This window comes from Bos javanicus, chromosome 10 (genome assembly GCF_032452875.1).
Source record: "Bos javanicus breed banteng chromosome 10, ARS-OSU_banteng_1.0, whole genome shotgun sequence".
Lineage (NCBI taxonomy): Eukaryota > Metazoa > Chordata > Mammalia > Artiodactyla > Bovidae > Bos > Bos javanicus.
Window position 1 is genome coordinate 101,488,525 of NC_083877.1, and position 12,614 is coordinate 101,501,138.

General features: G+C 46.4%; 1 protein-coding gene across 2 annotated transcripts in view; it reads right to left on the reverse strand.

Annotated features, from left to right (window-relative positions):
- The window catches only part of NRDE2 (NRDE-2, necessary for RNA interference, domain containing), a 48,307-nt gene extending 47,794 nt beyond the window's left edge, over positions 1–513 (reverse strand). Inside the window, exon 1 of one of the 2 annotated variants that reach the window (XM_061429692.1) lies at positions 337–425. Coding sequence is in view for 1 of the 2 variants with exons in the window: in XM_061429693.1 (XP_061285677.1) it covers positions 337–394 (58 nt within the window). In the remaining variant the exon portion in view is untranslated. Of the gene's footprint in view, positions 1–336 lie in introns of both variants that reach the window. The other variant, XM_061429693.1, reaches the window with a different exon arrangement.
- Positions 514–12,614: the final 12,101 nt, after the last annotated feature.

Below are 12,614 nucleotides of genomic sequence, written 5' to 3' on the forward strand. Positions count from 1 at the left end.
CACCCAGCACTTGCATCAGGAGTCTCCCCCGTGAAAACACCACTGCTTCCGTTTCACAGGTGAAGTAACCGTGCCTCGGGGAGAAAGCGGGGCGCAAAGACACGGCTATACAGAAGCCCCCGGCCCGCGGCCTCTCCCGCCTCTCTCCCCCTCTGGACGCTACAACTCCGGCCCAGAAGCGCGCCGAGAGGCCGTCCTCCCAGAAGGCCCTGCAGCGCCGCGGAGAACTCTGGGATACAAGCGGATAAACAAACCCAAGGCAAGCGCCGAGAGCCGGCCCAAGGGACGCCCCTCCAAGCCCGCCGAGCGCCTTCTTCATCCCTCCTGGGGGCTCACCTTTCCTCCCGCTGTCCGGAGCCTCGGCGACACCTGCAAAGGCGGGGAAGAGCGCCATGGTCACAGGCCGCGCCGCCTCCTCACCCCACAAAGATGGCACCGGGAGCCCGAGGCCGGCAGTAAGGCCGTTGCGGTGGCGGTGCACTCTGGGAAGTGTGGTTTTCTCTGTCGCTCCCTGAGCCTAGTCCTCAGCCATGGGGGCGGGGCGGAATAAAAAAGGGGCGGAACGAAAAGGGCGGGGTAGGGCGGGGCGGGGCGGAAGGGACCTCCTCCCAGTCATCAGTACCTGCTTGCTTCTTTGAGAACCAGGAAATTCTGAGAGTGGAGGTGCCAGTTCTTCAGAGCAGAAAGTTCTAGGAATTTGGAATTCGGATTCCGCGCCTGAGTTTACACCCTGACTTACTGAGTGAGTCAAGTTAATCAGATTCCCCAAGCTTTTTTTTTTATGAAATAAAAATTCATATTTTAAGGCAAGATAGAAATTGAAATGAAAATTTTCTCTACCCGTTGTACCTCCTCCCTCCCCACTAGTGTGCATTGTGTATCTGCATTTTGCATGAAGGAGCCCTTCCCAGTGACAGAAGGACTTCCCAAGAGGCTCAGTGGGTAAAGAATCTGCCTGCAATGCAGGAGACCAGGGTTTGATCCCTGAGTGGGGAAGATCCCCTGGAGAAGGAAATGGCAACCCACACCAGTACTCTTGCCTGGAGAATACCAGGGACAGAAGAGCCTGGTGGGCTAAAGTCTGTTGGGTTGCAAAGAGTCAGACACGACTGAGTGACTTGAATGCAAGCACACAGTCTCATTCTCTCTTCCGATGACAGAAATACCTGCTCAGTCATGACCATCAATTTATTTTGTTTGTTTGTTTTTCTGATGCCAACTAGGTAATTCCTTAGATGATAACATTCCTTTCACAATCCTGTAAGGGAGTCACCGATGACCCACCACACAGCTTTTAAGTGCAGACTTCTTTGGTGAACTCTATATACAATGCCAATATGTCATTTCCCTCAAAGATGGTGACTGGTGCAGAACAGACTGGTCAGGGGAACTTGGGAGAACACTGGGTCACATATTATGGAAATTCTTGGCTTAAATGCATACTTATGACTTTATTAGTGTTACTAGCTATTTTATTTATATTCTGCCTAATCTATAAAATCATTTCTTGCATTTCACAATGAGTGACTGAGCCTCAGATAAAGTAATGTGATTAGATGATCTGAAGTGATTGATCAAACACATAGTTCTATAAGATCAAAGCTTGTAATATTCTAGATATGGGAAGAAGCAGCAAGAGAGGACAGTTTCCTGAACTGTAGCAGACTAGTAAGACAGGCTGTCCAGGGCTTCCCTGGTGCTCTGGTGGTTAAGAATCTTCCTGCTGATGCAGGGGACATAGGTTCTATCCCTGGTCCAGAAGGATCCCACATATCTCAGAGCAACCAAGCCTGCGTGCCCAAACGATGTGAGTTAAAGCACTGGAGCCCCAGAGCCGCAACCACTGAGCCCGTGTGCTGCAACTACTGAAGTCCACGTGCCTGGAGCCTGTGCTCCGCAGCAAGAGGGACCACTGCAAGGAGGAGCCAGAGCACCGCAATGAGAGTGAGTCCTGCTTGCCACAACTGGAGGAAGCCCACGTGCAGCAGTGAAAGACCAGCGCAGCTAAAAGTAAATAAAAGACTTAAAGACAGGCAATCCAGAGGCTTTTGGTTACTATTAAAGGAGCCTACTCCAGTAACAGTGCATTGAGTGGACTATCAGGTAAATCTTTTCCTAACCTGGGAATGAGTATTCCTAGCTCATGACAAACTGGTCATGAAATGCCTCCCAAACCTTGGTCACAATTCAAACCAAAAGTGTGGGGACTGTAAAATAAAGAATGTCGCCCACCATCCAGTTCTACAAGAATCAAGTCACTAGGCACTAAAGCCACTAAAAGGAATTTGTGAAAGGAATTCAGGGCAAGTATCAGGATGAGACTGCTCTGGGAGAACGGGACGGAACTGACCCTCAGGTAGTTAGAGGTTTTCAGAAGATAATTTTATGAACCCAATTTCTTGCATCTTTTTATACTTAGAAAAGCACTAAAAACATTAACTAAGATATCTGTTCTTCCCAAATAGCAGTAACCTTCTACCAAGATGAGAGGTAATTGCATGTAAGAAAGGGAAAGTATTAGTCGCTCAGTCGTGTCCAACTCTTTGTGACCTCACGGACTGTAGCCCAGCAGGCTCCTCTGTCCATGGGGATTCTCCAGGCAAGAATACTGGAGTGGGTTGCCATTCCCTTCTCCAAGGGCTGTTCCCAACCCAGGAGTTGAACCTGGATCTCCTGCATTGCAGGCAGATTCTTTAGCATCTGAGCCACCGGGGAAGGCCTGATTGCACGTAACCATTCACCAAAATCACATACATGCTGCCTCTTCCTATACCTCTTCAGAACAGTTCTCAGAGTTATCTGGGAGATCATCTCCTGGATTACAATCCTCAGGTTGACTCAAACAAAATTTTCCATTTCTTTCCTAGATTGACTATTGATTATTTTTGTGTGTGTGGACAGTTTCCTCTGCAAAATGTTTAGAAGGTTAAATGAGCACAGAGGTAAAGTGCTTAGACTGGTACCTGGCTCATCAAACGCACTTAATACAAGTTAGCTATTACGTGAGTTGGGACTGCCAAGTCTGACTCAAAGCTGTGTGAAATAGCCAAACTTCAAACAATGTATCATTTTGAATATGTTAGGAATGTAAAAGAATTCAAGGTCCCCTCAAGCTCAAAGATTTTTGCTGGTTAGAGAATATGTTCACCCACTTATGAACTATTCTTGACTTAGGGAAAAAATGAATGTAATGGAGACTGCTCCCAGAAGTATATGGTGAAGGAACAACTTAGAGTTCATACTATCTAGCACCCCTCCCCCTGGAGCTCCCTGGAGACTCAGATGGTAAGGCATCTGCCTGCAACGCAGGAGACCCAGGTTCGAGCTCTGGGTCAGGACGATGGCCTGGAGAAGGAAATGGCAACCCACTCCAGTGTTGCTGCCTGGAGAGTCCCATGGACAGAAGAGCCTGGCAGGCTGCAGTCCACGGGGTTGCAAAGAGGCGGACATGACTGAACGATGAACATTCATTTCATTTTACTATCTAGAAGCAATCAGCCAAATTTAGAGAGTGGGAAATTATAGGAAACAGCCCAGTTTCTTCAGTGAATCAGCATCTTTAGGGTATGAGAGACTGCAATAGATTAAAAGAGGTTAGGGTTGTATCAACCAAATGAGATATATGGCCCCATTATGATTCTGGTTGGGAAAATTGTAAAAGGACCTTTTTTGAGATACATGGTAAAATTAAAAATGGATGGGGTATTAGATGGCATCCGGTCCCACCACTTCATGGGAAATAGATGGGGAAACAGTGGAAACAGTGTCAGACTTTATTTTTCTGGGCTCCAAAATCACTACAGATGGTGACTGCAGCCATGAAATTAAAAGACACTTACTCCTTGGAAGGAAAGTTATGACCAACCTAGATAGCATATTCAAAAGCAGAGACATTACTTTGCCAACAAAGGTTCATCTAGTCAAGGCTATGGTTTTTCCAGTGGTCATGTATGGATGTGAGAGTTGGACTGTGAAGAAGGCTGAGCACCAAAGAATTGATGCTTTTGAACTGTGGTGTTGGAGAAGACTCTTGAGAGTCCCTTGGACTGCAAGGAGATCCAACCAGTCCATTCTGAAGGAGATCAGCCCTGGGATTTCCTTGGAAGGAATGATGCTAAAGCTGAAAGTCCAGTACTTTGGCCACCTCATGCGAAGAGTTGACTCATTGGAAAAGACTCTGATGCTGGGAGGGATTGGGGGCAGGAGGAGAAGGGGATGACAGAGGATGAGATGGCTGGATGGCATCACTGACTCAATGTACGTGAGTTTGAGTGAACTCCGGGAGTTGGTGATGGACAGGGAGGCCTGGTGTGCTGCGATTCATGGGGTCGCAAAGAGTCAGACACGACTGAGCAACTGATCTGATCTGATTAGATGACATCAAGTAATTCTTGTTAAATCTGTTAGATATACTAACGTACTATGGCACTGAGGTTACTTTTTTAAAGTTCTTACATGTTAGAGATACATACTGAAAAGCTCCAATACTTTGGCCACCTGAAGTGAAGAACTGACTCATTGGAAAAGACCCTCATGCTGGGAAAGATTGAAGGCAGGAGGAGAAGGGGATGACAAAGGATGAGATGGTTGGATGGCATCACCAACTCGATGGACATGAGCTTGAGCAAGGTCCAGGAGTTGGTGATGGACAGGGAGGTCTGCCAGTCCATGGGGTCGCAAAGAGTCAGACACGACTGAGTCACTGAACTGAACTGAAATATATTGGGGGTGAGGAGAATTCCAGGGAGCTCAGAGATCTTTAGTTAGGAAATGCATTAAGAACCAGAGAAGCAAATCTGCCGCTTTGAGGTTCTATCAAAATCTCCGGCTCTAAGTCACCTCAATTAATTGGGGCAGCTCCTCTCTCCCTTAGCAGGTCCCCTCCATCGCCATCTTCCCCACTGTTTGGTATCCTTCCACTCCAGAAAAACAGGTTTAGAAGAATCAGGACCATACCAGTAAAATGTCTGTCATCAGGAGGGATCTGGGTAGGGACCTTCCTGGTGGTCTGGTGTTCCAGACTCCGTGCTCCCAGTTCAGGGACCCAGGTTTAATCCCTGGTCAGGGAACCAGACCACACATGCCTCAACTAAGGATGCCCCGTGCCACAGTGAAGACTGAAGATCCCACATGCCCGCAGTTAAGGCCTGGTGCAGCCAAGTAAGTAAATGTGAGAAAGACTAAGAGGAAGCTATCTGGACATATTTGGTATTTTCTCTACTATGGATGTGTGAGAAAATTTGAGACCTAAGAGACCCTTATAAGAACAATTTAAAAGTGTGTAAATGAGTAATTGTTTAGACTTCTGCTTCTAAGTCAAAAGCTTGTATAGTTTAGCAAAGTTTCAGAAGATGTAATGATTTAAAGTTTGCCATACTTTTAGGTATAACTCATTAGCTTTGTAAAAATCAATACTTGAAGAAGATTGAGTATTTTGGGGTAAAGGAAATACCCAAAGAGAAAGTAAAATGTATTAAATTTATAAATTTATGTAAAATGTATAAATGCTGAGCAGAGGTCAGCAAACTTTTTCTTAAAGGGCCAGAGAGTAAATATTTTAGGTTTTGTGGGCCAGAGGGTCTGTGCCACAACTCCTGGTTTCTGCCACTGTATTGGCAAAGCAGCCAGAAATAATAAATATATAAATGAATGGGCATGGCTGTGTTCTAATAAAACTTTATTTACAAAAATAAATGGCGAGCCCACAGACTGTCATTTGCCTACTCCAAGAGGTCCTATATTTTGTTGAGAAGTGTTTCATTTGCAACCTTTATAAACTGAGAGCAAACATTATTCAAGTTTCCTAAAAATTATTGCTAAAAAATAAGTTATGTAATCTGAACTTGAACGTTTTAAGGCATTGTTCTACAATTAAATATTCCTTTATACCCAACAACCAGTTTTCAGGAAATCAAGGGACAAAGGAACATCTTAAACACCAGTAGGGGATAGAATCAGCACAACTCTGATGGTGGGAAACCGTGGAGCGGACTACCTGGTTTCATCAACAAATAAACTACAAGGAAAAAACAATAATAATAAAGCAAGGAGCCAAAAGGGAAAGAGACTTGAAGGACTTCACAAGTGGTCCAGCGATTAAGAGTCCAGCTGCCAATGAGGGGACACTGATTTGATCCCTGGTCTGGGAAGATCCCACATGCCTCGGGTCAACTAAGCCCCCGCACCACTGAGCCTGCCCTCGAGATCCTGGGAGCCGCAGCTGAGCCCGCTTGCCCTAAGGCCCGGGCTCCCCGCAGAGGAAGCCGCCGCAATGAGAAGCCCATGCCCTGCAACCAGAGAAAGCCCCATGCAGCAGTGAAAGCCCTGCATAGCCAGAGATAAATAACAAGTGGTAAATAAAAATGTTAACGGAGAAGGCAATGGCACCTCACTCCAGTACTCTTGCCTGGAAAATCCCATGGATGGAGGAGCCTGGTAGGCTACAGTCCATGGGGTCGCTAGGAGTCAGACACAACTGAGCGACTTCCCTTTCACTTTTCACTTTCATGCATTGGAGAAGGAAATGGCAACCCACTCCAGTGTTCTTGCCTGGAGAATCCCAGGGACGGTGGAGCCTGGGGGGCTGCTGTCTATGGGGTCACACAGAGTCGGACATGACTGACTCGACTTAGCAGCAGCAGCAAAAATGTTAAAGTAAATAAAAGAAATTTGAGGGGCATACTGACCAAACGTAATGCTGAGATCTTATTTGGATTCTGATTCAAACAAACTGTATAAGTAAAATGAGGACATTTATGAAACAGCTGAGAATTTGAACACTGGATATTTGACAAAATTAAGGGATTATTGTTCAGACTTTATGGACATGATAAAGGAGTTACAGTTATATATTTTTAAAGGCTCCATATCTTTTAGAAATACGTGCTGAAATGTTTGCAGGAAAAGTAGTGTGAGGCCTGAAAGAACAGTGAAAGTGAAGTCGCTCAGTCGTGTCTGACTCTTTCTGACCCCATGGACTGTAGCCTAGCAGGGTCCTCGGTCCATGGGATTTTCCAGGCAAGAGTACTGGAGTGGGTTGCCATTTCCTTCTCCAAGGCCTAGCATTAGGCCTAGGATTGGCAAATGTGAGAGCGAGTTAATGGGTGAGAATATGGTTGAAAGAGCATTGGCCCTTAGTTGATAGTTGTTAAAGCTGGGTAATATTTCATGGGAAATAGATGGGAAGCAGTGGAAACAGTGTCAGACTTTATTTTGGGGGGCTCCAAAATCACTGCAGATGGTGATTGCAGCCATGAAATTAAAAGACACTTACTCTTTGGAAGGAAAGTTATGACCAATCTAGATAGCATATTAAAAAACAGAGGCATGACTTTGCCAACAAAGGTCCGTCTAGTCAAGGCTATGGTTTTTCCAGTAGTCAGGTATGGATATGAGAGTTGGACTGTGAAGAAAGCTGAGTGCTGAAGAATTGATGCTTTTGAACTGTGGTGTTGGAGAAGACTCTTGAGAGTCCCTTGGACTGCAAGGAGATCCAACCAGTCCATCCTAAAGGAGACCAGTCCTGGGTGTTCATTGGAAAGACTGATGCTGAGGCTGAAACTCCAATACTTTGGCCACCTCATGCGAAGAGTTGACTCATTGGAAAAGACCCTGATGCTGGGAGAGATTGGGGGCAGGAGGAGAAGGGGACGACAGAGGATGAGATGGCTGGATGGCATCACCAACTCGATGGACGTGAGTCTGAGTGAACTCTAGGAGTTGGTGATAGACAGGGAGGCCTGGCATGCTGAGATTCATGGGGTCACAAAGAGTTGGACACGACTGAGCGACTGAACTGAACTGAACTGAAAGCTGGGTAAGAACTGACTCGTTAGAAAAGACACTGATGTTGGGAAAGACAAAAGCCGGGAGAAGGGGACGACAGAGGATGAGATGGTTGGATGGCATCACCGACTCAATGGACATGAGTTTGAGCAAGCTCTAGAAGTTGGTGATGGACAGGGAAGCTTGGCATGCTGCAGTCCATGGGGTTGCAAAGAGTCAGACATGACTGAGTGAGTGAACTGAACTGAAAGCTGGGTAATGTGAATGCAGCAGGAAGACTATTTTGCCTTTTTTGTTAGGTATATTGAAATGTTTCATAATACAAAATTTTTAAACTAGAAATTAAAAAGCTTAGTTTTAAAAAAGCATAGCAGTAAAAAGGAACAACCTCTTGATAGATACAGCAACATGAATGAATCTAAAAATCTGTGCTGGGTAAGAAAAGCCAGGCACAGAAGAGTACTTACTGGATGATTCTGTTGATGTAAAATTCTAGAAAATGCAAATTAACGTATAGTGACAGAAAAAGAATTAGTGGTTCCCGGCTCTGAGAGCAGAGGGAAGGATATTCTATGCTGGGGGAGGTATGGAGGATCTCTTGGGGGTGATAAAAATGTTCTGTGTCTTAATTGTGGTAGTAGTGGTTTCATGGACATGTAACCATGTGTTTTTTTTAAGCTTAAAGCTTTTTTTGTTTTTAAACCTTACACTGCTGCTGCTAAGTCGCTTCAGTCGTGTCCGACTCTGTGCGACCCCACAGACAGCAGCCCACCAGGCTTCCCCGTCCCTGGGATTCTCCAGGCAAGAACACTGGAGTGGGTTGCCATTTCCTTCTCCAATGCATGAAAGTGAAAAGTGAAAGTGAAGTCGCTCAGTCGTGTCTGACCCTCAGAGACCCCATGGACTGCAGCGCACCAGGCTCCCCCGTCCATGGGGCTTTCCAGGCGAGAAAAACTTTACACTAAGGTTTTGAATTTGTTATTTCAATAAACTGAACACTAATCTTTTAAACTAGGGCTCAGTAAACTTTCTGAAAAGGGTCACATAGAAATTATTTTAGACATTCCAGAACATACGGTCTCTATGGCAACTGAAATTTGAATTTTCACATGTCATAAAATATTATTCTCCTTTCTATTTTTCCCAACATTTGCAAATGTAAAAACCATTCTTAACTCATGGGGCATGCAAATCAGGGCGGGCCAGTCTGACGCTCACAGTCTGCCGGGCCGTGCTAAGTCACTTCAGTCGTGTCCGACTCTGTGCAACCCCAGCCTGCCAGTCTCCTCTCCCATGGAATTCTCCAAGAGTCCTGGAGTGGATCGCCGTGCCCTCCTCCAGGGGATCTTCCCAACCCAGGGATGGAACCTGCATCTCTTCAGTCTCCTGTACCGGCAAGCAGGTTCTTGACCACTAACACCACATGGATAGCTCATTGGACCCTTGCAAACTTTTTACTGTTAAACAAAAATAAAAGTAAACTTTTGAATGTCTTCTCTGCACAGGAAAAACTACCCCAGAAATCTTGACCTCAATAAAGTGAACAGACTGGCCATGAAGAATGAAAAAGACATCGGCATGAGACAGGGGCTGAAAACCACAGAAAAGAGTCTTTACGCAATGCTGTTGGAGACACAACATGAACAGAAAGATTGTCAAGAGGCAGTTAGACACCAAGCAGGTAGGTGTGTGCACGCAGTACTTGTTTTCTGGTAAAATAGCACCTACATAATTCACAACAAGGACATCAAACCAGTCAATCCTAAAGCAAATCAATCCTGAATATTCACTGGAAGGACTGACGCTAAAGCTGAAGCTTCAGTACTTTGGCCACCTGATGCGAAGAGCCGACTTGTTGGAAAAGCCCCTGAGGCTGGGAAAGATTGAAGGCAAAAGGAGAAGGGGCGGCAGAGGATGGAATTGTTAGATAGCATCACTGACTCAGTGGATATGAATTTGAGTGAATTCCAGGAGATAACAGAGAAGAGAGGAACCTGGTGTGCTGCCGTCCATAGGGTCTCAAAGAGGTGGACGTGAGTTTTCAACTGAGCAACAGCAAACCTTAGGAAAGACAAGGTGAGGGGCACTTCTTGTTCTGGCTCCTTTGCCTTCTCTTTTCTGAACCCACAGGTGGTCCTGTCAGTACAACGTAGACTTGCTGTTCTGGCCCCATTCGATCGGCCAGGGTAAGGATGTGACCAAACCGGCCACGTCTTCAGTTGGTCGGTGCTCAACCCAGCTCTGACTCAAGCTAGGCCAAGCAAGGTTCTTTTCTAGGAATTTTGGAGCTAGAACTGAAAAAGAGAAACTGGTCTCTCTTTGTGTGTCTGGACTGCAAGATATTATAGTCCAGGAGCTGGTGGACAAGCAGAGAAAAGCTACCTGTGGAGAGAGAAGGATGAAAGCAGATATGAGTTGAAGTAGAGGGATACAGAGGTTTTAGAACTCTGAACCTAGTTGTTCCCGGAGCCTCGGTTCTATGCGTGGATTCTGGAAACAGCATAGTATCTCTCTCATCATGGATCCCTCTTTCAGTTAAGCAGATGCCACGTGACTTTCTGCAAGAGTCCTAAATGATACAGAGTGAATGAGCGAATGAATGAGTACATGCGACATTTCCACACTCAGGGCCATAACCCCAGAGCCTAGAGGTGTCCAGTTAGTTTCAGTGATGGTGAGACTTTTAAACTGGTATGAATAGCACAGAAGGGAAACCTCACTAAAATGGAGTTGGGAGGCCAGAAGGGTCTCTCATACACCTACCACTTAGTCTCAATTACAGGAAGAACTGTCTACTAGAGACCCCAATAGAAGAACCATCAAGAAGGAGCCAGCAATTACATGTGCCAATAGGAAGAAGACAGACATTGTGTCTGCGAGAAGAATCCAATACTCCAGCACCGCAGCCAATGAGAAACTGTCCTTCCCCCAAACTCACACTGTTCTCTAATTGTATGTTCTCTCATACTGTTCTCATACTGTTCTCTAATTTTTGTTGTTCAGTCACAAAGTCATGTCCAGCTCTTTTCGACCCCATGGACTGCAGCGAGCCAGGCTTCCCTGTCCTTCATTATCTCATCCACCCCTCCCAGTGTCCGCCTTTTCCCTATAAAATGACCTTCCTCCCCTTTGTTTAGTGGACTTACATATGGCTTTGGCTATAGCTTGCTTGTCCCAAATTGCAGTTCCTCCTTTATTCCCAAATAAACCTTTTTTGCGCATTGAATAACTGACTTTTATTTTTATTTCTTTTGATTTATTTTTAATTGAAGGATAATTATTTTACAGTGTTGGTTTGATTTCTGCCATACATCAGTATGAATTAACCGTATGTCCTTCCCTCTTGAGACCCCCTCCCACCTCCCATCTCCCGCCCTTTCCCACCCTTCTAGGGTGCCACGGAGCCCCAGTTTGAGTTCCCTAACTGACTCTTATTTTTAAGGTCAACATTGGTCTATGCCAAACGTGAAAACTAACTCTTTCATCTTGAGAAGGATGGAATCTTCACCGACTAACTCAGGAAACTGGAGTAACAAGTCGATCAACTCTTTCAACCATAAGGAATTTTCTGTCAGTCCCTGTGCGGTAGAAGAAAGACAGTGTGCCTTTGGAAACCAGAGATAAAAGACTGGAAGCCACCGCGTCCCTGTGATCTGCTTTTTTTGGGGGGAAGCAGGGGTGGCGTGTCTTGGGTGGGGGTGCGTAACATGTGGACGCAGCCCCAAGCAGTAGCTCTTCTGTCAGAGCTGGACGGGCCTGTTTACGCCCGATCACGCTCAGTCACTCGTGTGTGTCCAGCTCAGTCCTGTCTGACTCTCTGTGACCCCACGGACTGTGGCCCACCAGCCTCCTCCGTCCATGGGACTGTCCAGGCAAGAATACTGGAGTGGTAGCCACTGCCTCCTCCAGGGGGTCTTCCCACCCCAGGGATCGAACCTGCATCTCCTGCGTCTCCTCCATTGCAGGTGGACTCCTTACCACTGAGCCGCCAGGCAAGCCCGTTATTGCTGACTCTCGTCCCTAATTTCTGTGTCCTGTGTGTAAAGAATCGTCTGCCAATGCAGGAGACACAGGAGACTCGGGTTTCATCCCTGGGTGGGGAAGATCCCCTGGAGGAGGCATGGCAACCCACTCCAGCGTTCTTGCCTGGAGACTCCCATGGACAGAGAGCCTGGCGGGCTGTGGTCCACAGGGTCACAAAGAGTCAGACACGACTGAGCGACTAAGCCACCACTGCCGCCGACCAGGTAGAACGTGTACACAAATTGTTAGAAAATAGATGACAACCGACTGGTGAAGGTATAAAGTAACACCGGAATTCAGAGGACGGGAGCGATGACGGGGGAGACAGGGTCGAGGAGAGTCAGACACGAATGAAGCAGCCGAGCACACACATACACATTAGCAATAACACTTGGTAACGATGTTAGCGCTTAGAACGGTCTTTAGGAGGACACTCAGGTTTCCTCTCCTATAAGGGGGCTCTGTGGTCAGGCTGAGGGCATTACCTAAGAGCCTCGGAGAAAAGGGATTCTAACTACGTATTTAAAAGGTTATATGAATTTTCTTGGGTAGCTTACTCAAACTAACATTTCTCCCCAGTTCAGTTCGGTTCAGTTCAGTTGCTCAGTCGTGTCCGACTCTTTGCGACCCCATGGACTGCAGCACGCCAGGCCTCCCTGTCCATCACCAACTCCTGGAGTTTACCCAAACCCATGTCCATCGAGTCGGTGATGCCATCTAACCATCTCATCCTCTGTCGCCCCCTTCTCCTCCTGCCCTCAATCTTTCCCAGCATCAGGGTCTTTTCAAATGAGTCAGCTCTTCGC